Source organism: Canis lupus, chromosome 27 (assembly GCF_003254725.2).
Source record: "Canis lupus dingo isolate Sandy chromosome 27, ASM325472v2, whole genome shotgun sequence".
NCBI lineage: Eukaryota > Metazoa > Chordata > Mammalia > Carnivora > Canidae > Canis > Canis lupus.
In genome coordinates this window covers 25,333,705-25,349,766 of record NC_064269.1, presented here as the reverse complement: position 1 = coordinate 25,349,766, position 16,062 = coordinate 25,333,705, and the positions used below count along the sequence as shown (strand labels likewise).

Sequence of the window (16,062 nt, the reverse complement as noted above, 5' to 3'; positions counted from 1 at the left end):
TAATAATACACTAATAGTAGGAAACTTCAACACGGCACTTTCAGCAAACGACAGATTTTCTAAGCACAACATCTCCAAAGAAACAGGAGCTTTAAATGATACACTGGACCAGATGGATCTCACAGATATATACAGAACTTTACATCTGAACACAACTCAATACACATTCTTCTCAGGTGCATACGGAACTTTCTCCAGAATAGACTACATACTGGGTCACAAATCAGGACAATACCAAAATATTGGGATTGTCCCCTGCTTATTTTCAGACCACAATGCTTTGAAACTAGAACTCAATCACAAGAAAAAATTTGGAAGAAACTCAAACACATGAGGGTTAAATAGCATCCAACTAACAGATGAATGAGTCAACCAGGAAATTAGAGAAGAATTAAAAAAAATTCATGGAAACTAATGAAAATGAAGATAGAACCATTCAAAATCTCTGGGATACAGCAAAAATGGTCCTAAGAGAGAAATACATCACAATACAAGCCTCCCTCAAAAAAACTGGAAAAAACTCGAATACACAAGCTAACCTCGCACCTAAAGGAACTGGAGAAAGAATGGCAAGTAAAACCTACACCAAGAAGAAGAGAGATAATAAAGATTTGAGTACAAGTCAATGAAATAGAGACTAGAAGAACTGTAGAACAGATCAACAAAATCAGTAGTTGGTTCTTTGAAAGAATTAATAAGATAGATAAATCCCTAGCCAGCCTTATTAAAAAGAAAAGGGAAAAGACTCCAATAAAATCACAAATGAAAGAGGAGCGATCACAACCAATACCAAGGAAACACAAACGATTTTAAAAACGTATTATGAACAGCTATATGCCAACAAATTAGGCAATCTAGAAGAAATGGATGCATTTCTGGAAAACCAGGATTACCAAAGCTAGAACAGGAAGAAACAGAAAGCCAGAACAGGCCAATAACAAGGCAGGAAATTGAAGCAGTCATCAAAAACCTCCCAAGACACAAAAGTCCAGGACCAGATGGCTTCTCAGGGGAATTCTATCAAATGTTTAAAGAAGAAATAATACCTATTCTACTAAAGCTGTTTCAATGGATAGAAAGGGAGGGAATTCTTTCAAAGTAGTTTTATGAGGCTAGCATTACCTTGATTCCAAAACCAGGAAAAGACCCCACCAAAAAAGAGAATTATAGACCAATATCCCTGATGAACACAGATGCAAAAATTCTCAACAAGGTACTAGCCAATAGGATCCAACAGTACATTAAGATTATTCACCATGACCAAGTGGGATTTACCCCTCCACCCCCGGGAAGTAAGTGTGGTTCAACACTCGTAAAACAATCAGCGGGATAGATCGTATCAACAAGAGAAAAACCAAGAACCATATGATCCTCTCAATAGATGCAGAGACAACATTTGACAAAATATAGCATCCATTCCCAATCAAAACTCTTCAAAGTGTAGGGATAGAAGGAACATTCCTCAGCATCTTAAAAGCCATGTATGAAAAACCCACAGCAAATATCATTCTCAATAGGGAAACACTGGGAGCCTTTCCCCTAAGATCAGGAACATGACAGGGATGTCCACTCTCACCACTGCTATTCAACATAGTACTAGAAGTCCTAGCCTCAGCAATCAGGCAACAAAAAGAAATAAAAGGCATTCAAATTGGCAAAGAAGTCAAACTCTCCTTCTTCGCAGGTAAGATGATACTATATATAGAAAACCCAAAAGACTCCACCCCAAGATTGCTAGAACTCATACAGCAATTCAGCAATGTGGAGGATACAAAATCAATGCCCCAATATCAGTGGCATTTCTATACACTAACAATGAGACTGAAGAAAGAGAAATTAAGGAATAAATCCCACTTACAATTGCATCCAAAACCATAAGATACCCAGGAATAAACCTAACCAAAGAGGTAAAGGATCTATACCCTAAAAACTACAGAACACTTCTGATAGAAATTGAGGAAGACACAAAGAGATGGAAAAATGTTCCATGCTCACGGATCGGAAGAATTAATATTGTGAAAATGGCTATGTTACCCAGGGCAATCTACACGTTCAATGCAATCTTTATCAAAATACCATGGACCTTCTTCACAGAGTTGGATGAAATCATCTTAAGATTTGTATGGAATCAGAAAAGACCCCGAATAGCCAGGGGAATACTGAAAAAGAAAACCAGAGCCGGGGGCATCACAATGCCAGATTTCAAGCTGTATTACAAAGCCATGATCATCAAGACCTTATGATACTGGCACAAAACCAGACACATAGATCAATAACGGAATAGAAAACCCAGAAATGGGCCCTCAACTCTATGGTTAACTAATATTGTACAAAGCAGGAAAGAATATCCACCGGAAAAAGGAGAGTCTTTTCAATAAATAGTGTTGGGAAAATTGGAAAGCCACATGCAGAAGAATGAAACTAGACCATTCCCTTACACCAGATACAAAGATAAAACTCAAAATGGATGAAAGATCTAAATGTGAGACAAGAATCTATCAAAATCCTAGAGGAGAACACAGGCAGCACCCTTTTTGAACTTGGCCACAGTAACTTCTTGCAAGATACATCCATGAGGGCAAGAGAAACAAAAGCAAAAATGGATTACTGGGACTTCATCAGGATAAAAAGCTTCTGCACAGCAAAAGAAACAGTCAACAAAACTAAAATACAACCTACAGAATTGGAGAAGATATTTGCAAATGATATATCAGATAAAGGGCTAGTTTCCAAGATCTGTAAAGAACTTATTAAGCTCAACACCCAAGAAACAAACAATCCAATCATGAAATGGGCAGATAAAATGGACAGAAATTTCACCATAGAAGACATACACATGGCCAACAAGCACATGAGAAAGTGCTCCACATCACTTGCCATCAGGGAAATACAAATCAAAACCACAATGAGAGACCACCTCACACCAGTGAGAATGTGTGAAATTAATAAGACAGGAAACAACAAATGGGAGAGGATGTGGTGAAAGGGGAACCCTCTTGCACTGTTGATGGGAATGCAAACCGGTGCAGCCACTCTGGAAAACTGTATGGAGGCTCCTCAAAAAGTTAAAAATAGGGCATCCTGGGTGGCTCAGTGGTTTAGCACCGCCTTTGGCCCAGGGCCTGATCCTGGAGACCCGGGATCGAGTCCCATGTCAGGCTCCCTGCATGGAGCCTGCTTCTCCCTCTGCCTGTGTCTGTGCCTCTCTCTCTCTCTGTGTGTCTCTCATGAATAAGTAAATAAAATCTTTTTAAAAAAGTTAAAAAGAGAGCCACCCTACGACCCAGCAATTGCACTACTGGGTATTTACCCCAAAGATACAGATGTAGTGAAAGACCGAGACACCTGCACCACAATGTTCATAGCAGCAAAGTCCACAATAGCCAATTGTGGAAGGAGCCACAATGTCCTTTGACAGATGAATAAAGAAGATATTATACACACACACACACACACACACACACACACACACAATGGAATATTGCTCAGCCATCAGAAAGGACGAATGCCCACCATTTGCATTCCACATAGATGGAACTGGAGGGTATTATGCTGAGTGAAGAAAGTGAATCGGAGAAAGACAATCATCCTATGGTTTCACTCATATGAGGAATATAAGACATAATGAAAGGTATTATAAGGGAAAGGAGGGGAACTGAGTGGGAAAAATTAGAAAGGGAGACAAACCATAAAAGACTCCTAACTCTGGGAAACAAAGGGTTGCAGAAGGGGAGGTGGGTGGGGAATGGCATAACTGTGTGACGGGCACTGAGGGGGGCACTTGATGCGATGAGCACTGGGTGTTATACTATATGTTGTAAATCGAACTTCAATAAAAACAAATGAAAAAAAAAAACTATAGAAAACTAACTGATGGTTACCAGAAGGGAGGTGGATGCGGGGATGGGTGAAATAGTGAAGGGGGTTAAGAGTACAATTATCTTGATGAGCACTGAGTAATACATGGAAGCGCTGAGTCACTATATTGTACACCTGAAACTAACATAACACTGTATGTTAACTATACTGGAGTTTAAAATAAAAAAATTAATAAAATTTTTAAAAATACAGATACTGTTAGAAGTATCCCATCCCTACTTCTAGAAATCTGTGTAAAGAAAATAATCAGAGAAAAGTTTAAATATATAAAAAGATGTTGATTTCGATGTTACTTATGTTAGGTAGAAAGCAGAAACACTCTAAAGCCCAATAAGGAGGTAATCAGCAAATAAGTTAGAGAACAGTACTTTGAAATAATGGACTATAGCATATCGAATAAATATCATGATCTTAATGAGGGGAAAAATAAACAATATGTGAAATAAGGAGTCAAAAGCTACATAAACTTAGGCAGCCCGGGTTGCTCAGCAGTTTAGCATTGCCTTCAGCCCAGGGCCTGATCCTGGAGACCCGGGATCGAGTCCCAAGTTAGTCCCTGCATGGAGCCTGCTTCTCCCTCTGCCTGTGTCTCTGCCCCTCTGTGTGTGTGTGTGTGTGTGTGTGTGTGTGTGTCATGAATAAATAAATAAAATCGTTTTCAAAAAAAGCTATATAAACTCAAATTTTTTATTTCGGAATAATTATTTTCATTTAAAAACAATTGTAGGGAGGCCAGGTGCTCCCAGTGGTGACAAACAAGTGTTGTCTTTTAAAATTAATTGATCAATTAATTAATTAATTAATTAAAAACAATTGTAAAAGCCTGAAAAGTAGCATATTCAAATTTTAACATGGTTATCTCTGGGCAGTGATTTTAATGTTCTTTTTTATACTTTTTCAAATTGACTACCACGAGCATATATTCATTTCTATAATCAAGCAAAGAATTTCAGACATTCCAGGGCATACCTTATGATGGCTTTGACTGCAAATCTGACCACTGTAGAAAGCAGGAACAGCGGCGTGACCAGGATATGAAAGAGAGACAGGGAAGCAAAGGCCTCTGCAGGTTTTAGATTGTTCCCACTAGCATAGGCATGGGTCACGAATGTCTGTGCAAAGAGAGAAGTTCTTTAGAGAAAGCTGGAGAAACTTTCACAAATGCTTACATTCAATTTTATAAACCTATCATATTCTGCTACACCAATCCTGACTCTGAGAACAATTACTTCATCCAAATTACATCCCTAACAAAATACTTGTCATTGGTAGAGTACTTAATGGTTTACATGGCATCCCCGCAGTAAACTTGTGAGAAGAGCAGAACAGATTCTATTTAGATTAGGAAATCGATTTCTGTCAAATTGCTGAGTAGGGGAGGGTAACAGAGAAGTGAACCTAGAATTCTTAACAACCAGGTGGGTCCTTTTCAACTAATACTAAATTTTCTAAGAGAAAAAGAAGGTATTCCATTGTTTTAGGGTCCCTATTATGGATCTTTACTAAATTTGCCAACATTAGTGTTCAATGTAGAGTTATTTATGTTTCTAAATGTAGTCCTAGTTTGTCATTTTAGTCTGAAATATAATGTAATTTTCTGGTTGTTGATTTACCACTATCCTGATACAAGAATGTCTGGGAAACAGGTCATGAAGATTACAACAGTTAGTCCCCAACTACTATTAATTTTGCACCCCAGGGCACACTTGGCAATGTCTGGGGAGCGCTAACAGCATCCAATAGGAAGAAGCCAGGGATGCTGCTACACATCCTCGTGCAGAGGAATGGCCCCTCCCAACACAGAATTATCTAGGCCAAAAAGTCTATGGTGTCACCTTTGAGAAACCCTGGATTAGAATGATTACAATGGGGATTGCAAGAGAAAACTGGCAGAGGTAAAGTAATATATATTACCAACCACACGTTCTTGATCATAAATTATTTCTAAACACTGACTTAGTTCCATTTCTAAAAGCAAGAGAAAGTTTCTTACAGCGAGAACAGCTGCTATGGGAATTGCTGCGTTCATGAAGACTGTGGAAAGAAATCAAATACATTAGGTTCATTGAACTGTGAAACATTTTAAGTAACTTTAGTTAATCATCGATTATTACTTTAATAATAATCTCTATCTTCCCTTGAAGATAGAGAGGAACAAGTGCATTAAATAACATTTTGTCTGGAGTCCACATACATTGCCCAGTTGGTATTTCCTTGTTCACAGTCTTATGAGTTCCCCCATATTAGTCTGAATCAGAAAATATTTTTTCTTTTTTTAAACAGATTTTTTTAAAGATTTTATTTATTTATTTGAGAGAGAGAGAGAGAAAGAGAGAACACAAGCAGGGTGAGGGGCAGGAAGGAGAAGCAAGGAAAACACTAGCATTTAGAGGTCACAGTAAAATTAAAAAGCGAAGTTCATGATTTGTAGTTAAATTTTTCATAAACCATAGAATTCTAGGGACTGAGGAGTAAACGACTAAGTGAATTGGTAACAGAGTGGAAGCTGGAACCTTGTTTACTTGACATGCAGGAGAGAATCCATCCAAAAATCATCATCAGTCCTCATGATCTATTCTCATGAATTACCCTGACCATTATATGCAGAATCAGATTGTGCCTTTGCAGGTCCAGGTATGGCTTGGTTATCAAATCCGAATTCTTATACAATACTGGGAATCCGAACACTGCCCTGAGCTTCCTAACAGCACAGATGAGGAGCTATGTTTCTGCTGCCACCTCTTTTCTGTGGCTATTGTTACTCCATTCTTTAAGTGTATTTCTTTCTTTTCCCCTCATTATTATTTATACTTAATTTTATAATCAACGTCTTTGAATAGGTAATCTCCCCTTGATGAAGAGGAACAAGAGCAACTACTATTTGGCTGAAAACCATTTATATAGCAATCTGCACCAAGTATTATAGCGGGTACTCTTCCTAATCCCATTATAAAGGTGCGAACAAGAAGCTTCCGTTCACACAGCTGGGATTCAAACCAATGTAGTCAGGCCTCTCGGACTGCTCACCACCACCTTGCTCTGCACTAACACACCACAATAATTGAGATACAATAAGAATACTTTCTATACATTCTCATATTTAATGACCACAACTATTCTACACAATAATGAGGAAGCAGCTTATGAAGGGTGAGTAGCATGCAAGATTCCAAACTAAGAGGTGATAGAGCTTGGATTTAAACCCAGAACTTTCTGGTCTCAAAGCTGTATGTTCTTTTCACTTCTCCATATAAAATTCCATCAAAGTGAAGACAAAAAAAATATGATACTGTCTTTTTGCCTCTTACCAGTGGATTAAATCCATAAATAGTACATGACGATTTGGCAATGGAAGCTAGGAAATTACAGAATTTCTCTTCCCCCCGCCCCCACCCAGATATTATCTCAACTGGCAAGAACACTGATTCATAAATGTAAAGATGGATCTTCAATTCTACTAGTAAGTGTCCTGTTTAACTTTGTTTTACAATATTTTCAGATTATCACTTATTGAGCACTTTTATGTTTCAGGTACTTTTCTAAACACTTTGCACACATTATCTTATTTAATTCCCCAAGATACTCTTAATACTTCCCAGCTTCCTGATGAGAAAATGGAGACTCCCCGCAAATACTGACCAAGGCTGGAGAGCTGACAAGTTACTGAGGCAGGACTTCATTTCAGGTCAGCTTGCCCTCTAAGCCTCAACAGTAACCACTCTGTTATTGTTATAAATGTTGATCTTTTTCTTTCATTATTTTTATCTTCTTGTGGTGCTCTACAAATACCATTTATAAGATGCATATATGTTTATATATATATATATATATATATATATGATTTATTTATTTATTTGTTTGTTTGTTTGTTTTAGGTAGGCTCCATGCCCAGTGTGGAGCCCAGTGTGGAGCCCAGTGCAGGACTTGAACTCAGGATCCTGAGATCAAGACCTGAGCTGAGAGATCAAGGGTCAGATGCTTAACTGACTGAGCCATCCAAGCACTTCTATTTATAGAATACTTTTAACAGTTACTAAACAGTGTCACATTCATTGCCTCATTTGATTCTCACAATACACCTGTGGTAATGATTTATTATTATTACACCAATTTTAGATGAGGAAACTGACAGAGGTTAGTGAGCACTAGACCATTTGCCAGGTGCTTTATATGAGATAATGAGTTCTGAAGCATTTGACATAGTGGATAGAATAGAATCAACAACTTTATCAGCATTTGTATCGTTTATTATTTTAATCTTCCCTATAGTCCTACATGGTAGACATTATTATCACCTCATGTTACAGACTAAGATATGGAGGTTTGGAGGATATAAATGACTTGGTCAAGGCCACAGTGCCAAGAAGAGGCAGAGCTGGGATTTATAGCCAGATCTATGCAACTCCCATAGTTCATGCTCTGAATCACCAAGAACACTGTACTTAATCAGATCATAAATCTTACAAGTGGTCCAACTGGAGTTTTACACAATTGACTCAAGAATTCTTGCTGCCTATCATAAATACATGTACTCTGTATTTTTACCTTCATGATTTGTTTTTCTCCCCCATTATGGCCTCCTCTGTTTTCTCTCATTTTATATCCAACTTTCAAAAACCAACTAAATCTCACGTCTGGAGACAGACAAACTGGATTAACAATCCATTTCTGTGATTTATTAGGTGAATGATTTAAGGGAAATTCAAGTTCCTTAAGCTCTCTCCACCTCAGTCTTTTAATATCTAAAATGGAATTAATAGTAGAATCTAAATCATTGGATGTTGGGAGGGTTAAATGAGATGGTATGTGTAAAGCCACTTATGGCAATAATTGGCTGAGTATCTCAATATATTTTTATTGTCATTATTTCTGGCTGCACCCATCCTTCTTATGAGTATTTTAGCCCACTGCACAGAGAAATATGCATTCCTCTGTCAGGGTCACCAGCTTACTGTACTACTATATAAACAAATGGATACCAATCTTTCCATCTTCTAGCATTTGGATACCATATTAGCAGTGGTGCCGAGATGGAAGAAAAATCTTCCTCCCATTTCATTTCTAATGCATCAGACCTTAGGACTAGAATAAATGAGCTATACAAACGAAATACTTTCTCCAAATCTATTTTACAAAAGAAGTATTTATAATCTCTAAGAACTAAAGTAGTTTAGAATTCGAGAGGAAACAATATATAAACCTCCAAAATTTTAGTTTGTTCAAAGTCTTGGGAACAATAAAGATAAGTAAAACTGACACACAAACCAAATCAAATGTTAGTGGGAGTAGTTTGGCTAAGTTTGTAAGAATTGTACTAACATAAACTTAATTATTCTTGAGAGTACTCAGTGTCACTCTGAGGGGAAAAAACAGTTTTTAAAACAATTACTTTATAAAAATTATAGCTGAAGATAAAAGTGCTCCGTATTTAAAAGTTCTTGAAACTTCTTTCACTTGGAATTATTGACATTTCTTCTCAATTTTCAAAATTAGCATTTTAAGTATAATCTTCAAGAAAATGTAATATTATAAACTCCCAGATAGATAGGTAAGACAACTACAGATTATTTTGGAAGATCTTTGAGGATAAGAACTCAATAGTAATATAGCTAAATCAACTTAACAAATTTTTACTGAAAACCCACTATTCATCCCAATGGTAACTGATGTGACAGTCTCAATTACAGGTACTATGCTCATCTCCATCCCCATTTTACAGATGAAGAAACCAAGGATTTCAGATGCAAAGTAACATGACAAAAGTACACATCTTTTTTTTTTCTTCAAAAGCACTCATTTTATAAGGAAACAAATTCAGATTTACCTGACTCTAAGCCTATGCCAACCCTGCACTTTAAATTTAAATATAGGCTCATGTGGCTAATGGCTATTGGATAACACCTCACCTATGTAGAAAGCAAATGGGCTTCCTAGGATAGGTAGAATGTCTCAGGGGGCACAACCTAAACTGAATAGGCCACATCACATGGTTTTTGGTGGTCCTTAGAGCAATGGCAACTTACTGGAGAGTGATGTATAAAGTGCAAAGGTTTTGAGACTGGATAGTTCTTTCATTCTTGTTTCTTCTACACTTTTGCAAAAGATGTGCTCCCAGGCATACAACTTTAGAAGTTTGATGCCTTTCAATATTTCATTTGTTTTCTTCAGTCTCTCAGTAGAATAATCCTATAAAACAAAGAATTTTTTTAAAGTGCACGCCACATACAAGTGAATCAAAGAGGCTGGACTATATATATAAATGTATATACATATATACACATATACGTATATCACACAGGAATGAAACAGATCTTGATTTCTGCCTGGCTCTGCCACTGGTTGTGGCTGTGAGATCCCGTGGAAGGAAGGAGGCAAACTTCTGTGTTTTCTCCTTCCAACTCTAAAATGAAGAGTTGAATGAAATGGCCTCAGATCTCTTTCCACCTAAAAATTCTTACGTTTCTGTCACTTTGGGTTAAATAAAAGCAGTTTCTTAAAGTTTCACATGATTTCCTTGAATAATGTCTACAGACTGTATATACAGACATTTAGGGAAATGATACAGAAACTTCCAGTGGCTCCTTCTAACATCTAACTCATTTTATTCTCTCCTCAGCACTATCACTCACACTTAGAAAACAATGAATGTAAAAAAAAAGTTAGGGTTGTGTATGTTCCCACTGTATGTGTTCACATTGCATCTTCATAATATACTTATTGAAACCAAGGCTATTACCTTTAACTTCAAGAGATTTCTACATACTTCTTCATAAGCTCTGGTCTAAGACCTAAATTAGATGTACTAATTGCTAAGAATTTGGATCAACTGAAAAGAGATTTTACTCAACTGTTGCAACTTCCACTACTACCACGTATAAGAATTATCAGTAAGGTACATTATGACCCATGAACTATCAAAAGGAGCAGCACAACTGGCCAAAAGACAGGTAGGAGGAAGCAAAAGTAGCAAATGGCTCAGTTTTTGTTCATCTTTTGGTCTCTACAGGGTCTTGAGTGCCTATCAGATGATTGTTACATGAGTCAATGAATACTGTATGACGAGCTAAATGAGAGACAGATGTCTGAGGATTGTCATGTCTGCACTCTGTGGCCCTCTTCCTCACCTCTCTATTCACGTCCTGAAGTAAAGATAGGGAGATGGCTCAGACAGAAATAATGAGTAACCTCACCGGGAGCAGCAGAAAAACAAGTGATAAAAACCACCTGCACATGCAACTTGCTTTTCACAGAAGAAACCAACTTGGAAAACAATTCTGTCAGGGGCAGCATCCCTACATGTCACGCCTGATTTACAGACAGCCTTGCTCATATTTAATCAAACTGTATTTCTAAACATGCTGCCAACAATTTTATTATTTGTCAATATTTCCTTAAAAGAAGCTAATTCTTGGGTCCAATAAAATGATTTCATGGCACACTGAAGCCAGAAAGGATCAATAATTGGGCTTTTTCTTGTTTGCCAAGTGGACCATAAACATAGCCAGAGCAGCTGCCACTGAAATATTTCTGTGTAATTTCATAGATCATCACATGGTTTGATTCAATTTTAGGGAAATTTAACTTCAGAAGCAGCAAACCCAATGCTTTATTTGTTCTTTGATACATTTATCCTATGTCAATAATTAGCATCCAATGGGCTCAAAACACACTTAGGTGTATTCTCTAGACAAGTGATCTACAAGAAGATCCAACATCTCATCCCTCATGGCACTTAAAAACATTAGGATTTGTGTACTCTGGTGTTTTGAGTCTAAGATCATCAAGTCATTCATTTCAAGTCCACTTTTAAAAAGTGGTTTTGCAACACAGAAAATACACATTTGCTACCTAAGAGTTGAAAGGAAATATGATAATTTCCAAATGATTCTGAGTGGCATGTATTAATTTCCTATTATTTTAAAAATAAAAAAGCTTACTAGATTTTCCTAATCAAGTTTCCGAAGGATGTTAACTTACAAGAGTGCTTTTCTGAGCCTCTGCCAACTTTGTAGCGATGAAGTACTGAATTGGCGCGAGGAGCACAATGACAGCTGCGCCAACCAATGCGCTCGATCCAAGTAAATTATAGAGCAGAATCACTCCCATTATGATCTATAAAGGAAAACATATGGAAAAGGGAAAATGAATAGGAGTGTGAGGACCACTGCATGAAAGGAAATATGGTGAAAATGTAGTAATTCTTAATTATTAATTAATAAGTATATTTATTTGGAAGTCAACTCAACTAAGAACTGTTGGATTTTACTATGTTTTATTTGAGGAATGCTAAGTAGTAGGAATTTATTTTTAGTCTGATGATCTGTACAACTGGTGTCAAACCAATTTACTGCATGATGCTTCAGACTGGTCCCCTGATGCTTCTGACCTTCTAACATAGTCTTCACATTTTTAAAAAGACAGGAAATTTTTCTTGACAATGTTATCACCCGCTGTAACTGACATTCCATATTGTCATGGAATTGTACTAGCTTTTCCAGGCAGGAAGGATAGAAAGCAGGAGGCAGCATCATAATGTAAGTGAGCACTGGATGGTTGTTGTAGGTTAAAGGCATAATCCGAGCTCCTCACGTCCTCAATGTCCCCAGAAGTCACTTGATGACAAGAGGCTAAGCTTCATTAAAATTGTGAAGAAGCTAAAGTTGGTGGTATTTCATACCTCACTTTCTTTTTTAAATTTATTTCCCAAAATCTAGAGCTGAATCATGTAAACCAACCATCTCTGGTTTGTCACTTTCTTCTTCTTCCTTTAAAAACTTAAAAGATTTGACCTGCAATCTTCTTTCCCCACTTTTTTCCTCCAGTAGCTCAGTTTATCATGGCTAAAAATGACAACTAATTAACTACACCCATGCAGTAAAAGCATTTAACCCTTGTGTGTATGCCAATGATAACAACTAACAGTGGCCTTTTAGAGGCAAGTGCACATATTTACTGCCTGACCAATTGGGCTTTTTAGGGATTCCAATTAAAATGAAAGCTTCTTTAACGACACTCATGATACAGTCAACCAGAAGCAGCCTGGGATTTTTGGTGCATTTTAAATTATATCATGTAGGCAGCCTTGACCTGTATATAAGTACATATTGATAAAAAGAAACCAAGCATATTTTAAGTTTTACTTTGTGTCATGCACTGTGCATGATATACACTTTTATTTGACTTGGATTTCCATTTAAAACTAAAAAGACAAATAAATTTTCAAACTACTATATCTTATTTACTATTGTATGCATTTCAATACCACTTGGTACAGAGGGACATAGGTGATCAAGTGGATTTAGTAAGATCTACAGTTTAAACTCTACAGGATGCAAAACTTGAGATAACTAAAAATATTCAGCATCACATAGAGAAAAGGGCTGAAAATACTTCTTTTGTGATTTTACTCAATTAGGGGGGAAAACCCACATCTTTTCTAAAATACTATTTTCCATAAAAAATAGCGAAACTGCCCTCCAGCTTGTTAGTGTTCCTATCACCTAATAAAGTGTGACATTTTAGAATACGTCAGCTATTGAAATTATGGGATGGAATACAAAAATTGCTCTACTTCAGAAATGCCATAAGAGAGTCTGTCAAAATGAAAGGGGGCAAGCCTTGGCTCTGTGACTTGCCTGAATTTGGTCAATAATGATAAAAACTAACAACTACTGAATGCCCGTGAAATGCCAGGCACTACACTGAACGTGCTACACATATTAACTTATTTAGTCCTGCCAATTCCAACAATTCTACAAGGCAGATACTATTATCACTCCCATTTTAAAGTTAAGGAAGCTGATGCTTTGAGGATTTAAACACATGTGCAAACTGTTGTGCCCAAGATTGCAAATCTGAGAAAACCACCAAGGAGCCGACACCAATGCAAACACACGAGGGTTTATTTACAAGCTCGAGCTTGGGTCCAAGTATACCCAACACAGCGAAGCAGGGACTTGTTAACTAGTTACCTAATGCCACCACCCATGGATCTAACCCAGGCACCTGGTTCTGGGGGGACTGCCCAGGAGCCTACTGGGAAGTGGACTTCACTGAGGGAAAACCTGGAAAATTCAGATACCGGTATTTACTAGTGTTTATAGATACTTTTTCAGGATGAACAGAGGCATTTCCCACCAAACATGAAACAGCACAGATCATGACCAAGAAACTGCTGGAAGACATCTTACCAAGGTATGGTTTTCCTGTTAGAATTGGATCAGACAACAGACCAGGATTCATCTCTAAGATAAAACAGGGAGTGGCACTAGTATTTGGGGCAGATTGGAAATTACATTGTGCTTATAGGCCCCAAAGCTCAGGACAGGTAGAGAAGATAAACGGAACATTAAAAGAGACCTTAACTAAATTAGCCCTGGAGACTGACTGGGTGACTTTCCTCCCCTTTGCCCTATATAGGGTGAGGAACTCCCCATATAAGATGGGACTTATCCCCTACAAAATCATGTTCAGTCTTCCTCCACCTATTATCCCCAATTTAAAACCTGAGGTGCTTGCTGAGTTTGATGATAACCAATTTCTTTTCTCCCTCCAAATGTTACAAAGAGCCCATGAACAGGTATGGCCTAAGCTGAAAGCCCTCTACAAAACCGGGCCACCCCTGACCCCCATCGATATCGACCAGGTGACTGGGTGGGTCCGGAGATACCAATACCAGACACTTCAACCTCGCTGGAAGGGACCCTACATTGTGATCCTGACCACTCCCACGCTCTCAAGGTCAATGGGATTACTCCCTGGGTCCACTACACCCATGTCCAGCCAGCTGACCCACACGCCATTCTCAAGGACTTTGTTCCAGAATGGAAAGGCCAACCAGACATGGACAATCCCCTAAAGCTAAGACTGCGTCGTTCTCATGTACCCTGCTAAATTAGTTGCTTCTGTCAAAGACAGAGTCAATGCAGTTCAGGTCATGGTACTCAGACAGCAATACCAACCAGTGGACCTTGTTACTGAGACCAGCATGGACCCATGATTGGGTCCTTCCTTAGGTTCCTCTGAGAGGGGGAAATGTGGAGGCCGAGAAAATTAAGGCCATTCCACCTCAAGTTTAGCGTTAGCACAAGTATAGCCATCTCAGGCCCCTGTGAATAAGAGCTGAACTTTACAGGAAAAACTGCAGAACACCCTTGACAGAGAGTCCCATATCAGAATGAAAACAGAGCTCAGAATGCCCTTGACAGAGACAGAAAGTCCCATATTGGAATGAAAACAGAGCTTAAGAAATTCCTCCACCCCTTCTGAAAATTCCCTAAAACAGCCCATAAAAACCCAGCTGTAACCCCCTTCAGGGTCCAAGTCCCTGCTCCACTGTGTCGGGTATACTTGGACTCAAGCTCGAGCTTGTAAATAAACCCTCGAGTGTTTGCATCGGTGTCGGCTCCTTGGTGGTTTTCTCAGATTCGCAATCTGGGGCACAACACAAACCGGTAGAGCAAATACTTGAACCTAAGAGGTAGAATTCCAAACCCCTTTCTTAACCTATATCAGAGTATTTCTGAGTTTCAGCTTTCTCTTCTTTAAAAAGGGTATAATAACCTAGCATATTCAAAAAGTTTACCCTTTATTGAGCTAAATATCTCATACTCCTTTTGTTTTGTTTCCTCTGCAAATGAGAATATTTTATATATTGATTTACCTGAACAGGCATTGCCCATAGATTGGGACACAGGAACAAGAACCACATAAGCTGATTGGTTTCAATGGCAACCAAGTTATTAATCTGTCCCAGGGTCATCTCTCCCATGGATAAATTAGATGTAGACAGCCTAAGGATTTTATTGTATATCATGGCCTGCAAAACAAACAAACAAAAAAGTACTTGAAGCTCTAAACTTAATCAACACTCTATTCACTTTTATTGAAAAGATGACACTTTAAATTTTTCTGGAGAACAAAGGAAAAAAAACCAGAATACTATCTCCTTAAGTCAACCACTATCTTCATTTTAGCATAGTTACTTTCAGTCCTCAACTATATACAAATTTAATTTTCTGGTGATACAATCAAAATGAATATTCAGTTTTAAACATAACCTCTAGAACAAACTGAAACAAAGATAAATAATGTAAATTCTCAAAAGTTTTCTTTCTTTTTTTTTTAAGTAGGCTACACACCCAGTGTGGAGCTCAACCCAAGGTTTGAACACACAACCCTTAT

The 16,062-nt window shown here is 37.9% G+C and overlaps 1 protein-coding gene across 10 annotated transcripts in view; it reads right to left on the bottom strand.

Annotated features, from left to right (window-relative positions):
• The window catches only part of ABCC9 (ATP binding cassette subfamily C member 9), a 152,806-nt gene that overhangs the window by 107,234 nt on the left and 29,510 nt on the right, over positions 1-16,062 (bottom strand). For all 10 annotated transcript variants that reach the window (XM_049102228.1, XM_049102223.1, XM_049102230.1 and 7 more), the window contains 5 exons: positions 15,542-15,697; positions 11,857-11,991; positions 9,903-10,065; positions 5,873-5,913; positions 4,849-4,991 (listed from right to left, as the gene is read on the bottom strand). In XM_049102228.1, the coding sequence (XP_048958185.1) occupies positions 4,849-4,991; positions 5,873-5,913; positions 9,903-10,065; positions 11,857-11,991; positions 15,542-15,697 (638 nt within the window). The remainder of the gene's footprint in view (positions 1-4,848; positions 4,992-5,872; positions 5,914-9,902; positions 10,066-11,856; positions 11,992-15,541; positions 15,698-16,062) is intronic.